Genomic DNA, 22,406 nt, shown 5'->3' with positions numbered 1-22,406 from the left:
GGCTCCTATAACGAGTCGTAGACACTTGTATTGTATTCTGTCTAATTTAATTAAAGCCGTTTTATTACAGGGTTCCAATTGTTCACTACTTACTGCTTGTCAATTGTTCACTACACGGCTATCCTTAGACTAATCATAAAAAATCATATAATAAGAAAACGCTGTCGCATTTAAAATATTGTATTAAAATTATTATTTCTGTATAGTTACCTTAGATAGACACATAATTTATATGCTTATTTTGTTATTTTCTTCCCACTCACAAGAAGAATACTTAATCCAATAATACTGAATAGCAATTTCTTAATTGAATAATAAACTAAATCGCAATTTTTAGGCAAAAGCTTGATTTTTCTAACGGAGCACATTATATAATCACTTAAATTAAAAGGCCATACCCCATAATTTTCAAATCTCACAGTCATCACATCAGACTACATAAGTATCGAACTTGTCAACACTGTATGCATTACATGAGTATCCAAGACTACGGCAATAATTTACTATCGTCTATTTTAGTATAACTGTGGCTTATTGCAATTATTGGCCATTGGCTTTCTTATAAATATATTATCGGTGGCTTTAGAAACATCAATACATTGTAGTGTCTAGTATACTTATACTTATGAGGACATCTGGGGTTCCCACACGTCGAATAAAAAATTTGTCTGATTTTAAGTAAACACGTGCCACTTCACAAAAATAATGTTAATTATGTTTTCAGAAAATGTTGAACTACGGAACCTTCATCCATAATAATTAGATATTGTTACCACAACATTTATTTCGTTACATTTAGATACAAAGAAAATAAACTCAAACAAACGAAAACAGAAACACATAATGAAGACGTAAGTTTCAAATAGGAAACATATTTTAATCCAAAAATAGCACATCTCAGACAATCTGCCCGGCGATTCCCATCTGAATAATCAAGGTATTCAAAAATGTTCAAAATACATTCAGTGACCTTGTGTTGTTGCCCTTCCATTACTTTAAGGTCTTGGAAGAATAATTTTTAGCTAGTTAGTTTATATCGTCTCCAGATATTTTATTACATAGTTATGTTATAAAATCATCTAGTTAGCTGACTCAGCAAACGCTGTTCTGCCTTATTCTATCATTTAGGAGCCTAAGGATTCATATCACTACACGAGTAACATTTTTAGGCAAATAAAGATTTTATTTATATTTATTTATTTATTTATTTAGGGGTGTGAAAAACAGATGTTGGCAGATTCTCAGACCTGCCCGACATTCACACAAAATTTCATGACAATCGGCCCAGCTGTTAGAGGAGTATGTTACCTACTAACATTGTCTCGAGAATTGTATATGCTTATAAGATACAATGGTTTATTTCGATTTTGAATATACAGAATATGCCCCTTATTATTACCTAAGGTAATAATTGATGACGTCATAAATTCTACTATGCAGATATTCAGAAATGAAATACTTTTAACCATATTTCAAACGTGATTTATTAATTACGAACCGAACCACGTTTCGAATTTATTATAGCGAGCGTGGTGGTCACAACTCTAAGTGAGACAGTCTTTATCGCTATATAGTATAAAACAGTCGCCTTTTTTAAAAGATCTAAATTACGCAACAGATTTTAATGTTTTTATTTTTAATAGTTAGTGATTAAAGAGGAAGGTTTCTGTATATTATTTATGTTATTAAGACAAAGTGGACTAAGGTAGGGTGAAAAACCGCAGGCGGAAAACTAGTTAATTTATATGAATGAAACTATGCAAACATTGCCACCTAATCTCGCAATATTAATACATTATCCTACATATCTTGCATTCATGACCAAGATACAAGATGCAAATCTAGACATTGTCATGCCAATGTATTATGCATGACAGAAATATACTTACACGTAATAATAGATTCCAGAAAATTTATCGAAGCATTAATTCATAGAAACTCCTATGATATAGTTGTTCCAATTCACCAAGGGTACAAGGTCAATTACTTATCGTTTTAAGGTTAAAATAAATAAACTTTACATTAACTTCTAATGTGTTTATTATTTACGCTTACGTTAATGGTTGATCCTGAAAAAACTTAAATACAAAGTTGGTAACCCCAAAGATCACAGATAATACTGCAATCAATATAATTGCTCTAAAATACCTGTAACAAAGAAAAAACTATAGTTTCATAAACAAGAAATATACAAATGTACCATAAAATATTGGATCAAAATTTATTATAATTCATTGCATAAATATGTTAGACGTAAATATAGGTATACGTGTTATGAAAGAAATTAAATTTTTCCTGCTTTTTATCATAGTTCATTATTAACCTAAGTATAATTAATAACTAATAACTAACCATTTACAAACAATTGTGGTTATTAGAATATACCTAAAATAAACAAAAAAATTACACACACACACATATATATATGTTAATACCCATATTATTACCCATGTAACCAAGGTTGTCTGGAAGAAATCGCTCTAAGCGATAAGACGGGCGGTCTTATTATTTATATTGTACTTAGATGTATGACTTTGATGTACTTTTATCTATTTGTCTCTTTTCTCTTTCTCAACTGTTAAATAAGTGTAATAAAGAATAAATAAATAAATAAATGCATTTGAATTTTGGAAAATGCTGATACACACTAATCAGCAAAAAATCAAATATGCTGGGGACAAGACAAAATATTAATTATAAAAAATAAACCATACCATGTAAACTTGGAACGTTTCAAAAGTCTTATAATGCTTTCAGTTTGTTGTTTGGTAGTTAATATATCACCCGAGTTATCTATAACAAAATGTGATTTAGCAACTTTCCTCTCCAGTGGCATTTGACAACTAATCCTCTTCTTAGCTACATTTTCGGAGAAATCATTCCTTTTGCACAATCTTTCGAGCTGTTGATGATCCTCACTGAAAAGTAAAATGGATATTGTGTTTCAATATTAAATAAAATTATGTTTTTGTAGACCGAATGGGCACAGTGGCAATGCATGTGCATAGAACTAAAGGGTCCAAGTTTGATTGGGAGTATGAAAAGAAAATAAATTTCTTAAGTTTGAATTTGAGTTATGTTTTTACTCAAGAAAATCCCTTCCTGTTTTTTTTCTTCTTACTTTTAGTTTTACTTTTAGTGATTATGAAAATTAGAATAAATAGTAAAAAATTTAGCACTCTTTAATACTATAAGGATTCTATTGTAAGAGGGTATATATATGTATCAAAACAGGAATTCCTTTACGTTTTTAGTTCTATTCCTCTTATTATAAGAAAAAGAAGACTAATGATTCAAGGCAAGCATATTGGAATTTCTTTTGAAGGTCAATTTATATGACAGTATTAAAAAAAAAATACATTCATTAGATCTAGATTATACTAGATCGGTAATATAGTTTGTGTGTGTGTACCAAAAACTGTGTTGGTTGTGAAATATTGACTATCATTTGGTTAAATAGTTAAATTTATAAGATGTAGAAATATGAATACCAGACTAAACAACAACTCTTAACAGGTACTTTTATAGGGTGGGGTAAACACTAGGTTACTTAAAACAACATTCATAAGACAGGCAATCTTACCATACAACTGTGATGATTTTGTGCATAAAGGTTAACATTTTCCCTGTTTCAAAAAGCAGTGGCACCTCCATGACTATATAGCTATGGCCAGTAAAAAAATAATTAAATGCCATTCTCATCATTGAACTTTGAATCCTTGGATGTGTTATACTATTAAGTTTCATCCTTTTGTCTCTATCGTTAAAAACTATTTCACCAAGCTTCAATCTGTTCACTTTACCATCTGGGTTGAGAACTTCATCTCCAAAATACTGTTTAACTTCTTTCCATGCTTTTGTTCCAGGCTCCAGTACTAGAAAATATTCAAGTGAAGTTAAGAATAGAAGCTTCAAGGTGATTGAAAATAATTTAACAAAAAGTTATACTTACATATATTCTTATACTTACATAATATATAAAATGTACAATTAAATAACAGCACAAATAATTATATTTTAAAATAACTTTAGTATATCACATACAAGTTATATACAAACCTTTTCTAGCAATTTCGTCTGCATCGATTACTGCTACACCATTTTCGCGGAATATAGATAATACCGTACTTTTCCCTGTAGCTAAACCTCCTGTGAGCCCCACGATGAACATTTTCGATGCGAATATTTAAATAATAATTTGCTTCACAGTATAGTTCGTGAAAAAATATATTCTAACAACTAAACCATAACCAAAATTATTAATTGATGTTAGATACGAATAATAAATTAATTTTTTATTGGAGTAATTCACCTTGAACCTGTGCGAATCGACTCCTTCAAAAGCATATTGAAAAAAATATTTAAATATTACATAGGTAAGTTATATGAATATAATATAAAATTTTGCAATTATATGAAACAAATCGAAAGATCTTCAACAGACGAACAGACGTCAGACAACGACAACGACGATCATTAGTTAATATATTATTGTATTTATTATGTTATAGACGTCATTTGTCAGCTCAGATGTCTAAAGTAAAAATGAATGCGATAACGATTTACGTAGGTAGAGTCATCGTTTAGTTTATTTTTATTTTATAAATTTTCTTTTCAAGCTCTGGCAAATAAATAAGGCGAAATAATAAATGTCATTTATGAAGTCAGATGAATCAGAAATTTCATTCAAAACGTTGATTGTTTTATTAACTTTTTTACTGTATTTCAGTTAAATAAGCTATACCAGAAATATACAATATGTTTTTTAACAATGTGAAATACACAGTCAATAAGAACGTTTTGAACATGAATTCCATTTTTGAGTATAATGGTTTCTACAATTAAAAGTAGGAAAACAAAAAAAATATTGAAGCTATTGTAAAAGGTAACTATTTAATAGTCTGTGCCTATATCGCCATCTGTCGGCAAACTTTAGTACTCGATTTGCGTAAAAAGGAATTTTCTTTGTTTTACTGAATTTAGAAACTGTCATTCATTCCCTTCTGGTTTATTTTCGTCATTTTGGTTTGTTCAGTATTTTTTCTTATACACTCTTACGATATTCCTAAATTTTATGCAACTGTGAGTTAGATTTAATTAATTAAATTTATGTGATTTGTACACATTTTTTCTATATATCATTTTAAAGTCCTAAGAAATAAAATTTGTTGTATTTAATAAAGAAACTGCGTTTTTAAAAGTTTGATATTTTACTGGGCCAAAGTCAAGAATGTGTAGTCAGTAAGTGGCCTCTTTGTAGAAAAATTAGACGTAGAAATATTTATAAGTGTTTCAAAGGGTCGTATGAAAATGACTCACTTTAGACGTGATATTACGTACAGTGCATTAAACAACGAATTAGTTCCACCATTAGCAGCATCAGCTGAAAATGCAAATGCTTCTCCTACTGTGATATCTCTAGACCATGAACATGACGACTCCACCAATGTTATAATTCACAAAGTACCACAAACTAAGGGTAAGTTGAACAATAGATTTTTGCCTTTGTTAATACAACACATGGTAATTTTTATTTAATGTGTCTATTTATATATATGCGATTATGTTTTGTCACTACCTATTTTTGTTTAGCACAAGTCACATTCCTCATATCATATTATTACATTTACATTTTATGTACTTACAGATAATTACACATTGATATTGGCCTGTGTAAATTATTTATACCAGCATTGTTACATGATATAAATTTAATGTATTGATTGTGTATTAGTTAAATATGTACTTTCTTTCTCTTTCTTTTTTATATTTATGAGATTCCCTTATTTCAGGAGGATGGAATCACATACACAATTTAGACTCCTTTTTTACAAGGATGTACAGATATTATGTACGAGGTGGCTTCTATCCAATGATAATGTCAGATTTCTTTTATTTGATACAATTTATATTTATTGTATGGTTTTCCACATTTTTGGTACATTGTGTAGATTATCAAAAATTATTTAGGAATGACCCTAATGCAAACAGAAGCGAGAAACTTAGTTTAAGTGATGTCATATTACCAACTGCAGAATGTGTCAGCTGTGTATCCTGGCAATGGTAAGTTAAACCTCAACTATACTAGCATATAAACAATAATAACTATTAAACACAATATAAACTTTTGTGTTTGTTTTGTCTCTGCTATGGAATTATTATTTAACATGGCTCCATATTTCTAACAGTAATTTTTACTTTAAAGAATTTGACTATTTAGCAACAATAATGGTAAAAATGATTGTTAGATTTTCAAGAATTGAGAAAGTAAACTAATACAATTCTATTTAAATCAAATCATTTGTTTCAGGTGGTGTCTCACAGTACTGTGTTCCATTATTTGGCTTATGAGGCTGTTTATATCAATGTATCATCTATATTATGCTTATGATACGAAATTATTTTATAATAATGCTTTAAGGATCAATGAGGTAAGATATATTGCTCCATGAATTCAAATTATGCACTGAAAAATAATTCTGAACAATTGTACACAATAAAAAGAATATTTTCTTTAGAAGAAACACAGTAGATAATATTTAATGTAAAAATTGGCATAAAATATAGCATTATTATTTTTAATATGATGAATATTAATTTAATTTAGAACGACTTGGCTTGGGTGAATTGGACTACAATCCAAGATAGAGTGAGGGAGGCCCAGTCTGAACATCATATGTGTGTTCACAAGCAGGAAATAAATGAGTTGGACATTTATCATAGAATACTCAGGTATGCTCAAATCCTTACTAATATTATAATAGCAAAAGTAATTCTGTATTTATGTCTGTTTGACGCTTCTTCACGTCTAATCCAATTCATATGAAATTTGGGACCAAGATTGCTTGAGACCACAAATGTTCTTTGTTTTATCCATGAAATTTCAAGGGAACAAAAACTGAGGGGGCTTTCCTTTGTCTATATGGCCCAAGTCTCAAGCTGAAAGCTACTTAGAAAAAATGCCTGATACAGTTAAACATTAAGAGAGCAATGCGAAGGCAATTTTGTGTTGCTATTATTTTAAAAGTGGTTTAAGGTTTTTTTGCTGTTGCTACTTTTACATAATAAATGGATAATTGTGTGTGAGTTTATTGAATTGATGTTTCATAATAATGAAGCAAGTTACTATTTCCACATCTGACTTTATTTTAATAATATTGTAGTGGTTGGTTTTACAATTTTCACTTATTTTGATCATTTCCATTAAATAGTATTGGGATTTTGATATTTTTCTACTATTATCCTTCTCATTTTGATGTTGCATTAAATGTACATAGTGCTTACCTCGATTTTAGTAACACCAAATACAAAAATTCATAGATTTTCAATGGTATTAAAACACCCTACGAAATATCTGCTGTTGCGAATGTCATGTATTTCAATGTCTTTTTTGTTGTTGCATGGCAAATGCTTTTGACTCTGTTATGAATTTTCTTTGTTGATGTTGCTTACTATATGAAAATGCAAAAAGACCAAACTGATTTTAATGGAAACAATTGAATAATATTCTTACTTTGTGAAATTATAATGCAACTACCTATTTACATAGTTTCCTTAAAGAAATTATTGGTAGTGGGAAAAGTATTTTTTAAAATAAATTTTAAGATTAATAAAATTTTATTTAACTTGTAGAAAGGTTTTTCGACAATAAATAATCTTTTAGGCAATATGCGAAATTATTTTAATGCATAATAAAATTACTAATGTGTGTGTTCATTCATATTGTTATGTATCTCTGTGTAATCACTTAAATAAATTCTTTTAGGTTTAATAATTATATGGTGGCAATGATTAACAAGAATTTATTACCTCTGCAAATACATGTGCCTTTTGTTGGAGATTTCCATTATTTATCCAGAGGTCTTAAATGGAATTTGGAGTTTCTTTTATTTTGTAAGTTTTTAAATTTTGATTTTTATGGTTTTCAATATATAAACATGTTACCTGGTGATATAGTAATTCACAAGTAGTTACAAATATCATCTTGGTAGTATTAGATTTGGATTGTTACTATATTATCATTTTAAAATATTTCAAGGTAATCCTACCAATGTTATAAAGGTATAAGTGTGTGAGGATGGATAGATAGAGCTCTAATGCAAGAATGAAAGGAATTTTATGGTACTTAGCAGTACTGTAGCTTGTGTATATATGCTTGTGTATTGCTAAAGTCTTTTCATACCATACAACATATTGCATTTAATTCCGTGATATATTGCAGCTAGTCCCTGGAGTCCTTGGGAGAACTGCTGGCAGCTCCGCTCCAACTACAAGGACCCCACAAAGCGTATGATGCTCGCTCGACAGTTAGAGAGACAGATATTGTTACTGGCATTGGCTAATCTGGTCCTCGCACCGTTGATACAGGCATGGCAGATATTGTACTTCTTCTTCAATTATGCCGAGGTTTGTAGCTTATGGTTCCATTCTTATAATAACTGTTTTGAATTATCTTGTCTGTCTAATTCTTTAAAATTAAATCAAAAGATACTTAAATCATAGATAGATTTAGAAAATAATAAATTATGATTCAATTATTAAATTCTTGAAATTCTAAATTTGAAAAAGTTTAAGGCACTTTACAAGAACTGATATGGACATTGATAAAGCATGTTTTTTATTATTATAAGCTATTTTATTATAAAATAGTTTGGAAAAAATAGAAAAAGATTGTGAACAGTGGCAGTACTTAAGACACAATTAAATTAATAAGATTACAAAGATTATTTTGTGGAAGAATACTTTACAAATAATAACATTTTTATCTGGTTTTCATTGAATTGGCATACACTGCCATCATTGCCATACAACAATTATTCTTCACGACTTTGTATATTTTATTTTAAATCATATATCAATGAAAAGTGAATTTCCACATCTCCTTGTGGGGCATATCTGAAGTGGGACCAAGACACTATTCTTGTGAGTCTCCGCTACCGTATACGAACCCAGTATCTTTCGGCTCTACGTTCGTGCGTTACTCAACGTTTCACGGAAGAGTGTCCATATAATAATAAATGGTAATTTTATTATATGTCCAAAAAAATAAATAATGATCTAATATTTCAGCTTATAAAGAGATCGCCAGGATCGTTAGGACTCCGCACGTGGTCTTTGTACGCAAGAATAACGTTGCGGCATTTCAACGAACTCGAGCACGAGCTAAGGGACCGGCTGAATCGTGCCCACAAACCTGCAACTAAATATCTGGCTAGCTTCAGTTCACCCATCACAACGGTGATCGCTAAGTAAGGAAAAAGTACAAGTTGTTAGTTACAAAGTAGAAAAAGTAGGAAGTGTATTTAAGGCTACAACCACTTTAAAACTATAATAGTTAAACATTATTAACATGTATTATTTTTTAAATACGACCATCCTTACAATCCTCCAAGACCAATACCTTTCTGTGGTAGAAATAACTTCAATATTTAGATTAGGCTTGATATGCTGAAATTGAATGAAATTTTTCCAAGTGTATTATAGTAAGTGTATAGTATTAATGTAATGAAAATCTGACAAGGAATGTATTGTTAAAAAACATTTAACGAGGCAATTAAAAATATTTTAAATGTTTGTCGAGTACAAGCATAGAGTACTAAAATTGTGTGATTATATTTTATGTTATTTTTTAATGTTCTCATTCATACAAAGTAGCTTTCTTGTAATGGATTGTGATTAGGTATCATCCACCTGGCTCTATCACGCTGTTCAACTATTCAACATAATAATATAAGAGATCTGGAATATCTACTATATAAAAATAAGTCGGGTTTTCCTTCCTGACGCTATAACTCCAGAACGCACGAACCGATTTCCACGGTTTTGCATTCGTTGGAAAGGTCTTGGGCGTCGTGAGGTTTATAGCAAAGAAAATTCAGGAAAAATTTCAACAGAAAAGCGGGAAAAACGAAGCCATCTGGTGGCGAAACGGAGTTCGCCGAGTTTGCTAGTTGGCTATAAAAATCTTGAAAACATATTCTTAAGTAAGGTGGTCAGGCGATTGTGTAAAACTTTATAGCATTGTGTGGAACGTTTGCTAGCTTTATCATAAAATTGGATTCAATATTCAAAGAAACAGTTCAGTTGTATATGGTCTGTATTGTTTATAGGAATATCGTGTTTTTATCAGCGAGTATTCTGGGAGTGCTGGTGGTCCTCTCGGTGTATGACGAAGACGTGCTGACGGTGGAACATGTGCTCACTATAATCACTATATTGGGCTGCATACTTGCTGGAGCCAGGTTTGTTATTGATATTATGTTAGCAGATGTAAGTGGAGCAGGAATATTTTGATTTTAATGGGAGAAGTTAAAGGGGGTAGATAATAATTTATACATTTTTGAATTAAATAGATGATATATTATCGTAAAAAGCCTGGAATAAGCGTTGTTAAGTAAACACGAGTACACTAAGGCGGCGGGTACACGGGTCTAATGCGCCGTGAAATATCTAACTCGGTCCTATATTTTCTGACCAAGAACACAGATACATAATATGCATAATTAAATAAAACGTGTGTTTCGGAACGTCTGGCAGACATGATAACTGAAACCAAACTAACCGTAAGCGCGATAAAAAAGGGAAGCCATACGCACTAGCGCTGTAACAAAATTTGAGAAATATTTAATCACGAGGCGCGGATTCGAACCGGCGTCCTTTTGTCAAACCGCGGTAGCGTTTTAAAATAAAATTTTTATTAGTCTTTGTTTAACACAATAGAATTTGAATAGTGTAAGTTGCGAAACAGGGCGCTGATAGGTGACGAGGAGCACCTCGGCGGCGGGTGCACGGGGCCGGCGCGCGGCGAGGAGCTGTTCGTGCAGGTGCTCGGCCACGTGCACTACCTGCCAGCCGCGTGGCGAGGCCGCGCGCACACCAAGGACGTGGCCGCGCACTTCCAGCAACTGTTCCAGTTCAGAGCGGTACCGTATATAACACAACTGTTATATATATACATCTGTTTGCTAACATCCTAGTCGAGTGGTGTATGTTGGAGTCGAGTGCGCTGCGACACGAGATAGACCAGCTCGCAACGGGCAAGTAGCACACATAAAAACATCGTGAAATAAAAAAAAAAATGAAAAAAATAAAAATCATTTATTGAACAAATTATAAATCACATAGAACATGAAACCCAGATTCCTAATATAGCTTTCGCTGTGTTTCAGGAGTCTGTGTCTTCCCGATACAGTGCATAAAGTTCAATTTAGACAATTTTTTTTTTAAATTTAGAAAATTTAGAAATGGTAGCGCGCTAGTGTGTTTCGTACGGTGAGTGGGGGAGGCGGAGCCCCTTTTCTTTAGTCCCAACCTTCTCATCCATTCCTTCATTCCAGTCGTCATTTCTATCGTTATCTCTTACCCCTTTATAGCAGGCAGCGCAGAGACGGTGGTGATCGCTTACCATCAGGCGAACCACCAGCTAAGTTGTTCGCTATGACATAAAAAACTCTCTACTCTGTGGTAAGCACTAACACTAGTGATACTATATTCGGTTTCGGATGAGTTTAGAAACTGACATTGTGAAACGGGAATATAAGATTATGAAAGAACTAAAAGGCTAGTAGAAATAAAAGTCGATTTAACCGAAATAGGTATTTAATGTGTGGATTGTATTAAAAAGTTATTTGTAACCAATTATGTTGTTTCAGACAGCGCACGGTTCTAAATTTCAGTTTTTTCCAGGTATACATACTGTTCGAGTTACTGAGTCCGTTGTTATGTCCGCTGGTCTTGTTCTCACTTCGTACTCGGGCACTCGATATCGTGGATTTCTATAGGAACTTTACCGTCACAGTCCTTGGCATTGGTGACGTGTGCTCTTTCGCCCAGGTATTTATATACACATAATACTATGGTATTTGAATTGCCTATATCTATACATATAATGAATCTGTAGAAGAGTCAATTCTGTACATTGAAAATATTGGAAAAATAAATATCAGGGGGTGCTCCTGGATCGATACCAAACCCAAATATGTGATTAAAAAAATTTTTGTCTGACTGTCTCTCTGTCTGTGTGTCTGTCTGCTTGTTTGTTAAGGCATCACGTGATAACCAACGGTTCGATTTCGATGAAACTATATGATTGGTATAATTATACCTTATTATCCTGGGCATAAAATGGGATACTTTTTATCATGGAAAAATACGTAGAAAAAAAAATCTTAATTTTTCAATTTTATCCATAGACGTTGTTCTGTAAAACCGCGAACACACGTTGCGTTACCCGCAGTGGATTCAGCGCCGTAACCTGTAGCGCCGAAAGTCGGATTTGGCTTGAACCGTTTGCGGCACACGCGGGCCGCACGACGCCCTGCCTCCCCGACTGCTATATAAGGACGGCGTTCCGCGCCGCGCGATGCATATAATTTCAGAATTTTGATGCGAGCGGACGTGTCCAGTGTGGCGAGCGGTCGTTCTTATTGGAATTAACATTGTATGCGTGTAATTTTAAACCCTGCTTTTCAGTGCGACCTTTTTGATTACTGGATTTGATGTCATTTCTAAGACTGTTCGTATCAGTTATTTGTAAATACCGACATCCGCGCGGGCGGAAGCTAGTATACCATGAAATTATATGATGAATCATCGTACAATTAAAGATAGATAGATAACTCTTTATTGGCATCAATACAAAATAACAAATACAAAAAGGACACAAACACTCAACACAATTACGCACAAATAGGCCTTATCGCTAAGACAGCGATCTCTTCCAGGCAAGAAATTAAAGTTTCAAAAATATCACTTATGAGAATTTTAAAACGTAAGTTTTGTTTTCATTTAGAAGACAGAGTTCAGACGCCGATATAAATATGTTTTGTATTTAGTGATATCACATTACACATTATGGCTATAACTCTATTAACTGTGATATGTATAAAAATCTAGATTGTGGTTAAAAAAAACACTAAACCATCGCTACGCTAACGCGTGCAACTGCTTTTAAGATTCAATTGAAGATTTTAATTACTTTCAGCTTGATATAAGACGCCATGGTCATCCAGATTGGCAGACACCATTGAAATACGACAAACTGAAAGGTGAGTCATAATTTTAAAATTAATTTAAAGTTAAAATTAATTTACCAACATTGATAAGTCGCTCGAAACGGTGAAGGAAGGCATCGCGAGGTAACAGGCATGTCCGAGTATTAAAAATTAGACGACATGTGACAACTGCCAACTTGGCCAGCGTAGTGGATTATGGCCTAATCCCTCAAAGGAGGTCCGTGACCCAGCAGTGAGGGCAGCAGCATATAGGCTGATGGTGATGATTGACTAAGTCAACAACAATCGTTCTTGTAAAGTTAAACCATTAATTGCTACATGTTATAGTAGCAATATATTAGTATACACTTATATACTGCAAACAGATGTAGTTAGCTCCTGGGTTAGTTTAAATATTTGATTGAATTATTAAAAATATATAAATTATAATGTTTGTATGTTAGTTAAAGCTGGTGCAAGCACCAAAATTAATTTCGATAAAGATATTCACATGACTGATGAAAAAAGAAAATTATTTTAATTCTTTATTGTGCAACAGTAATTTTAATATCAATTTATCAAAACAGTTATTTTTTTAGATTATTTTTTTTTATATTATTCCTTAAGCTGGCAATACTCAATACAACCAAGGCGAAGGTGGCAAGACTGAGTTGTCGTTGGTTGCCTTTTCATGCCGACACCCCGGCTGGCAACCCGCCGAGCCGGCGCAGAGACAATTCTTGAGATCACTGAGGCAGAGTATGCATCATGCGATACCAAGTAATACCAATGGATTGGTAAGTATATATTTAATTTTCTAGTATTATAGAACTACAAGTAGATATGAGATGTCCTATGTATTGTAAATGTCTATAGAAAAATCACGGATCTACCTCTAAACATTCCTTTCAATGAATAAAAACCATGGTAATGTATAGATAACATTCTGATTTTTTTCTAATTATCGGATAGCAAAATATCTTTAAATTGAAATAGTAATTAACAATGAATCATTATTTTCAAGTAGAGCGGTTTTTCTTGTTTGTGAGCCTAATACGAAGGTATGTTTGCATGCGGCCCTGTGTATCGACAGGACCTAAATATATATAAGTATAATAATAAAGAAAGAAAAGAGTGTATATGTCCCTGAAAGGCCGGCAAAGCACTTGTAACTCTAGTGTTGCAAGTGTTTATGGGCGGTGGTGACCACTTAACATCAGGTGGCCCACCTGCTCCTTTGCTTGCTCTGCCATAAAAAAAAAATAAAGTTGATAGTTTAAATGTATGCGTGCGTTATTCTAGCTATTGAAGTCTTATTAACAAGTTGGAATATTGAAGTTGCTACGGTTTGGTAAAAAGACGCGGTATCGAATCCTGCCTCGTGATCAATATTTTTCTATTCTTTTAATATTTCTCATTTATAAAGCATTTGCATCTCATCATTGTACTTTATTTTTATAAAAACTGGTAATATGTTTAAGCGATTTTAGAAAAATCGCTTTTTAAGTGAAATAACTGTCATTCGCAATGGAAATGTATAATTTTGCTTACAGAATAGAACCATGTTGGGATCATATATTCAACAGAGTATATTTGGCGTGAATACACCTTTACCCGCTGTTCTCTCATACTACCAGCAACATAAGACACAGTACAGATTACCGGTTCGTATTTTTATTTCGATTTTATTTTACGCGTTTGACATTACTAATGATTTAGTTACCCAAAGGGAGCATTTCATCGGGACAATAAGTATCCTATCACCCAATTCATACACTGTCTGTATACCGAATTTCATAAAAACCCGATCAGCAGTTTCAGCGTGATTAACGGGCAAACATCCAAACGAGCATGTTTACGACATTAGCGTGAAGCGTGACCGTGATAGTGTGTCACGTTGTCATCGTCACGTTGCAGGACATGGACGAGACAAGCGACGAGGAGGAGTCGGCGTCGCGCGCGTCGGTCGCGGGCGCGGGCTCGGCGCTCGGCGCGAGCGCGCTCGGCCTCGAGCCGACCGCCGAGCCGCCGCCGGACGAGGCGCGCGACATGTCCGTCAGCGCGCTGCACCTGTACGACCTGCATCTGTCGCAGGTGAACACCCTGTACAATACGTTATATTATCTATATACTAGCTGTGACCCGCGGTTGGAACCGCGTAAGTCCGTATCCCGTAGGAATATCGGTATAAAAAGTGCCTATGTGTTATTTCAGTTGTCCAGCTAACTACGAAGCAAAATAGTATTATTATTCACCAATAGATGTCAGGAAAAAAAAACACGAATAAAACACGAATATGACATTTTCTAAAAAAAATTCCTAGCTAGATCGATTTATCGCCCCCGAAATACCCCCCCATATACTAAATTTCATGAAAATCGTTCTAGCCGATTCCGAGATTCCAATTATATATATATATATATATATATATATATATATATATATATATATATATATATATATATATATATATACAAGAATTGCTCGTTTAAATTAAAATTTGGTCCAGAGATAGTTTTAGACCCGAGAAAGGACATAGGATAGTTTTTATCCCGGAAATCTAACGGGAACGGGAACTTTGTCGGTAACCCCCCGAGTCTATCTTACCCGTGACTACGCGAGCAAAGCCGCGGGCGGAATGCTAGTATCATATAGAAGCTGTTCCATCCACGTGACAAAGATATCAGATCTCATGAAGAACCAAGCTTCAGAAGCTACACGGCTTATCTATTGACTCTAACGAAGGTGAAGCGAATGTTAAATTTCTGAAGTAATGAAACGGCTGCAGCAAACCAACACTGCCAAGAATCACTACTCCGCCATCGCATACTTTGTATTATAGACTCACTAATAACAAACCGACGGTTTTCCTTTGAGAGATGTGACCAAGAACGCATGTCAGGTTTTGAAATTCACTGACGTCAATGCGTTTTCCCCCATACTAAGTAAATGTAGTTAATCAGGTAATTGTAAACGGGGATCATTGCAAACGATTATCAATAAACTTTTAACTATGTTAGAAAAACTCTACTTTTCTAATAAGAATATCGCGGTTTCACCCGCGTAAGTCTGTATCCCGTAGGAATATCGGGATAAAAAGTTGCCTATATGTTATTCCAGTTTTCCAGCTGTCCACGTACAGAATTTCATCGCAATCGGTTCAGTCGTTTTTGCGTGAAGGAGCAACAAACGCACACACATCCTTACAAAATTTCGCATTTATAATATTAGTAGGATAGTAGGATGAAAAATATTTGATGAAATTATTACATAAAGTTTTTTTTAACGTTTTGCAATTACAGGAAAAATGATTAGGTTATTTTTCCAACTACCCCCGGTTCACCATTGCCCTGATTGACCCTATGTATAGCGAGATTTAAATTACAGGGCGGAGGGAACGTGTCGTGCTGTACGAACAACTGCAGCGAGCGGCGGTCGCGCTTCGTGAGCGGCGAGCAGACGCCGTTGCTGCGCCCATAACGATGGTGTTTGTCGCCCCTCGATAGGCCCGTATGGGTCTAGCCCTGGGTATAATGTGCCGCTGTCTAGTGTCGGTTTAGGAACGATTCGTACGTAGGCTGCGGAAGCTGTGCACATGCTGAGTGGAACTATAAAATATTATAAACATCTAATAAATCGTAAAGAAGACTAAGGTTACGACTCGGATCGAGTGTCTGGTTCTGTTTCACGGGAACATTCGTGACAGTTGTCTTATTCTGGATGGGGTTTAATGAAATAAATGAGTTTATTTAAATAGTTGACTGGTCGTTCCGCCCAGGTCAAACCGGATAAAAAATATATATATATATTATCATATCAAGCATATCTCACTACCTGAAAACGTGGCTTTCTATCAGTAACATAATCTTTTTAATCGGTTCAGTAGTATAGAGATTACCACTAAAACGTCATTGAACTCACAAATTCATAAACTTAACCTCTTTGTAATGTTAGTGTGAATTAGTTTATGTTCACCAAAGTTTATATAACAGCCATAAAAATATACTATCAAATATTTATTACTATCAAATATATATATAGTATTTTGAAATTTTAAGCTTCTCGTGATACTCAGTTATGTGGACAGTTTCCAAAGCTAAAGTAAAGGTGCCGTAATCATTTGTTTGAAGATGACAATTATATCTCGAACAATAATCCCATTTAATTTCGTCTTGCATGTATTACTTTTGATACTGTTGCATCATAGTTTAAATGTAATTTTTAAAATTTTTAAATTAAGCACCTATAGATACCATCGATAATGTTAATTGTGTTCATTCATTGTAATTAAAAGCTAAAAATAGGTTTAATTGAATATTTTGTTCGGGGATTACTGTTGAAAGGTGCGTTGAAAGTCATGCTATTCAATGTACTTGAACAAAATGCTAAGTGCCTGAATAAAATAAAAATAGCTGTATGAAATCGGAAATGTATATTAATAATTTATTATTATATTGTGGGCTTACTCCTGTGAACAGTAATCCCTATTTCAGTCTTAACACTTGGTATTATTTTAATGATAGATAAAGCACACAGCCGTATCAGATGTTTATGAAAGAATATCTACAGCAAATTATTAGTTAGTGTGAAGTTGTATAGTTGGAAAATGAAACAAAGATAAATGATAAAAAAGGATTTTCCCTAATTTGGGCTAGGTGTGAATAGACAGTTTACATGTGCACTTTATATCCAGGTCTTGCTATTCATTGACACACATTTTTATAAGTCTATATATTTGCGTCGTTCGTCATTCGATGGTGGCTATGCTTGAATATTAATCGTTGCTGTTGGTGTGATGATAGAACAAAAGTAAGGTATTGGGAAGTTTTATGAAAAAAAATAAAAAAAAACTAGAGTATAGATTTGGCTGTGTCTTGTGCGGCTTTCATAAAAATGTTGTCAATGAAAAGCTCACGAGGGGCTCTTTGTTTATAATCAATAATGTAATTAATGTAACTGGCAAATGTTTTTTCTGATATTCATTCATTAAGTGTGATTCAATTTTCGTATTACCAATGTGGTAATAAAGATTCGAATCGCTTATCAGATTTATATGTAATCAGAAACAAAATTAGTCAACAAATAATGACTTTAGTATAGCGTATTGTATTTTATAGTATCACGTCTAGAGCAGTCATTTGTAATAACGCACATCAATTTTTTGAAATTAAAAGCGTATAGTGAGCGATTTTGTAAATATTTACGATTATATTTTGTACAAAAGTTTATACATACGTTTCGGATATTTAGGATACTTCCATTTTAAAATAAATCTAGCTGTTCATTAGCGTTTTTAAGGGATTTTTATGTAAGCGTGTAAATCGTATAGTGATTGATTCTAAGATTCCCTCGAAACCAAAGTTGTACCTGTACGTTCGAAATTGTATACATACATCATAATACCGATTTCAATCCCTCTTTGAATTGCTGTAGGCTTACGGAAGCCGAGAGCACTCGTACTTTAAAATTATATATAAATACACCTTAAATGAAGCGGATGGTTACAGATGATACCCAGCTACGATAATGTGATATAACATGTGTTATCTGATAAGTTCGTGTTTTGTTTTAGTAAGTACGCAATACCGCTATATTTTCATATCTATAAAATTTTGCAAAATAAAGACAACGAAACTTCATATTTAAGAATTTGCATAGATATTGTCGGATCGTTTAAAATAATGAAAAAAAAAAGAAAAATATTCGCTCGCAATAAATTATACATGGATTTAAAAATAATAAAACATTTGCAAAACCTAAAACAATAGCTAACCATAATGGCTTTAATATGTAGTGATCCTAAGTGTAGCAGCCGTCTGTGGTCTCATTGTTTTCTTCCATTAATAATCGTAGATCTTTCTACAAAATATATGTCATATGACATTTAAATTCAATTCAGGCAATATTAGATATGATGTAATGAATAAAAATAAATATATTTATTGTACACTATTTTCAATTTTATAAAATGAGATCAGCACCAACATGTACGGAGGGCGGTCTTATAGCTATAAGCGATCTCTCCCAGATAATCCAGATAAAATATTGGTACATACTTTATGTATAAGACAAAAAAAAATTCGTTCGTTCGTTCCTGGCCGCTTTTTCATATCTAAGTCTCATAATACTGGTAATTATTACCTTACGATAATTCGTAAAGCAAAACAATATTTATACAGAACAGTAAAGGCGTGGAGCGTCCCAGTGTATGCAATAATAAATATCTTGACCTTAAATATATTCGGAAGTAATAATTTATAATTTATTAGAATATATTGGCTTGTTATTAAGTCTTTTTTGAGACGAGCCATCTGCTAATATTTTATCATAATTAATAAGTTTGACATTTACAATTTTTTTAATACAGCAATAATATAAATTAAAGTTCCAGACCGGTTTTAGGTGTTCTAACGGAAAACGGGTTTTAACAGTAACATATATACTAATGAGCCTAATTATTGGTCCGGCGCTCAAAATATAGGTCAAAATTATTGTCGCCTAATAATCCGCTTAGAATTTGCAAAATATCGCTGAAAGCTCTTTTAACTCGATTTGATTTCCATGTTTAAAAGTCGTGTTTGTACGGTTTGTATATCATTATCAAAACTGATTAAATTTATATGTGTGCAATATAATTTTACTACAAAATTTGCAGTAAACTGGAGGACCAGTTTACGTGACCAGACCGGGACATCGTGAAGGATCACGAAAATATTTACATCAGCTGTAATAAAATTAATTAGAATCGTTCTTAATCATTAGCGACAAAACGAAAACCTGCTCTAGCCTTCATAGGATAATTGATATTAAATTGTGTCAATATAACGCATTTCAAGTTTTATTAATGGTGATGACATTTTCAAATTTGTGTATATTTTTATAGGGTTTGTTAAGAGATTTGATGTTTATAGTTTTATCAAAAGAAAAGGGAACATACACGTTCTTTCCCGGCGTTGTGACGTTCGTAGAGGGTGAAATTGTCACCAGTTTAATAAGATAGTGCTACCTCATCCACATTTAAATCGTCAAGTAATTTAAAATTTTTGGATACATTTTTTCTAGAAATAATTCGATATCGTGTAGTGTTTAAATTCCAAGCGATACCCACTATAGTTATGACCTTAGGAGAACACATTATTCAATATTTACACTAAAATAAAAAAGCGTGAAACAAAAAATGTCTTTGAACCCAAGTGAGTTAAATAATGTGTACCTCTTAACATCATAACATATTAAACTATAATTTTATGTTTGACTCGCTGTTAAATTAGATTTTTGCGGTTTCTATAATCTATATTGCTTGCTTATTTTAGACCAGTGTGAATCAAATTCAATGATATCTATTCAAAACTACATTTATCTGTGTAATAGAGGGAAGCTTTTGAAAACAGTGAAAGTAAAAATAACAGTAGAAGAAACCCAATAGAACGAAATAATGTAACAAGATATAAGAGAAAAATAGTTAAACGTGCAATCTGAGGTCGGGATGTGGAACAGTGTAGAGTATTAAGTCTAAAAAATGCTTGCTTAATATTGTCACTCTGGATACATACAGAGTTCTTTCAAAAAATATTCCAATTCTATAGTGCGTTTCGATACCTATTTGTTCTTACAACCTATCCTTAAGATCGACAAACATTTCTTAAAAATATCTGCTTTATGAATAACGCCAACAGTCTATTTATCCGTTGAAATTTCTACTACAGCTAGATTATTTAAGCACAGGAATTGATATCATTATATTTACGTAGTTATAATTAAAAAACTTAAAAAAAAAAACAAAAAAATCTGGACATTTTTGAACAATGATTTTAATGCTTAAATGAGAGATTGTATCACATCTGGGGGGAATCGCCTAATTCTTTTGTCGCCAATTATATCATGATAAAAAAAAGCAGTGGTGGCTCGGTGGTGAGAACCTCGGACTTCAAAATCGATAAGTCGGGGTTCGAGACCTGGCGAGCGTGCAGGAAATTAATTGATTTTTCAATTTATCTGCACATGTGGTTATCCATCACCACTGCTTAAAACGGTGAAGGAAAACATCGTGAGGAAACCGGCATGTCCAAGAATCAAAAGTTTGACGACATGTGACATCTGCCAACCCGCACGTGGCCAGCGTGGTGGATTATGGCCTGAATCCTAATAGGAGGCTTGTGTCCCAGCAGTGGGACACAAGCCTCATATATGGGCTGATGATGATGATATCATGATGCAAAATATAGTCGTAGTACAATGTTGCATGCGAAGTAATACATAGGTAATTTGTTTTTAATGGCGAGTTAACATTTTTAATTTTAGCGTATACCGCGCTACATTCTTCAATTGGGAAATTGAAATATGTATGCGTATATATATATATTTTTTAGATTTTTGTAATCCATTAAAATAAACCAGCAAACAATACTTACAGTTACGCCTATCAAAATCTTGTGAAAAAAAGTATAATTAAGTAACGATAACCGAAAAGTGAGAAGAAAATTTTATGTCTAGATAACGTTATCTTAATTATCAATATTGACATAGAATTGTGATAATATCAAAAGTGAAGTTAATGTTGTACTTTATCTCATAGCGATTAATTATATTTTTTCTATTCGATATCCAACTTAGTAGAGTAAAATTTTTGGTGTTTAAATGTGATCTTGTCGGAAATGTATCACGGAGAACGCAATGTGTCTGTGTATGCTTGTGTGTGTGTGTGTCACACACACACAGAAGCATCATTATTGAAATACGAACTCAAACCTTCATTCATTATCTAGAGGATAAAATTGCGTTTGTATATTTGTCAAAAGGTTGTGTTAATCCTTCTTAGTTATTTTAGTTAAATATATATGAGAATTACATGATTAGTTATTACATACATTTTCTAGATCAAAAATGATTCTGGATTTATCGATCGCAATCGATGTGTTTTTGTTTAAGTTCGTTTTATTTTAGTAATGAGTAATGGTACAAACCAACAACAAAAATTGATCTTTGTGGTAACACTGATCTCGATGTATGTTTTGTGATCGTACGGGGTCAAAATACGCCCTAAATATTGTGATTCAATCATTATTGATATTTAACCAGTTATTTATTTAAAATTGTGTAAAACCATTAAAATTTTTGTTTTTATATAAGTTTTTACTGGGAGGTTTACCGTGGCGTCTTAAAATAGTACTAATCCCATTGTGCGAAAAGATAGATCTATGTTAGGCCGTCTAGCGCAATTACTATCCCCGACTAGAATTAGTTCTGCTTGTAGACGCCACTGGTTTCTTTAAATTCAAAACAAATATATTTCATTATTGTTGTTTTGGTCCTATTTATCGTATGTACCTACTCATATCGCGTTAGTTTAGTTTTGCTTATGCCGCAAACGTAACGTTTCCCTTGATTGCGTCATATATTGTAAACGCACTATTA

The 22,406-nt window shown here is 33.0% G+C and overlaps 2 protein-coding genes across 2 annotated transcripts; one reads left to right on the top strand and one right to left on the bottom strand.

Annotated features, from left to right (window-relative positions):
• Positions 1-2,022: 2,022 nt before the first annotated feature.
• Positions 2,023-4,530, bottom strand: LOC119835548 (dephospho-CoA kinase). The gene is made up of 4 exons (XM_038360452.1): positions 4,060-4,530; positions 3,584-3,875; positions 2,715-2,918; positions 2,023-2,148 (listed from the first exon to the last, which is right to left on the bottom strand). The coding sequence occupies exons 1-4, from the start codon at positions 4,169-4,171 to the stop codon at positions 2,052-2,054; spliced, it is 705 nt and encodes a 234-aa protein (XP_038216380.1). The 5' UTR covers positions 4,172-4,530; the 3' UTR covers positions 2,023-2,051.
• Positions 4,531-5,004: 474 nt separating this feature from the next.
• LOC119835495 (autophagy-related protein 9A) lies at positions 5,005-19,062 on the top strand. Its single transcript, XM_038360359.1, has 15 exons — positions 5,005-5,479; positions 5,793-6,063; positions 6,311-6,431; positions 6,608-6,732; positions 7,766-7,893; positions 8,222-8,406; positions 9,070-9,248; positions 10,110-10,241; positions 10,748-10,922; positions 11,686-11,832; positions 12,983-13,046; positions 13,620-13,789; positions 14,546-14,656; positions 14,910-15,086; positions 16,380-19,062. Exons 1-15 carry the CDS (start codon positions 5,305-5,307, stop codon positions 16,470-16,472), a joined length of 2,253 nt encoding a protein of 750 aa, XP_038216287.1. The 5' UTR covers positions 5,005-5,304; the 3' UTR covers positions 16,473-19,062.
• Positions 19,063-22,406: the final 3,344 nt, after the last annotated feature.

This window comes from Zerene cesonia, chromosome Z, assembly GCF_012273895.1.
Source record: "Zerene cesonia ecotype Mississippi chromosome Z, Zerene_cesonia_1.1, whole genome shotgun sequence".
NCBI lineage: Eukaryota > Metazoa > Arthropoda > Insecta > Lepidoptera > Pieridae > Zerene > Zerene cesonia.
The sequence above is the reverse complement of the archived record's forward strand: the minus strand, read 5'-3'. Positions and strand labels throughout refer to the sequence as shown.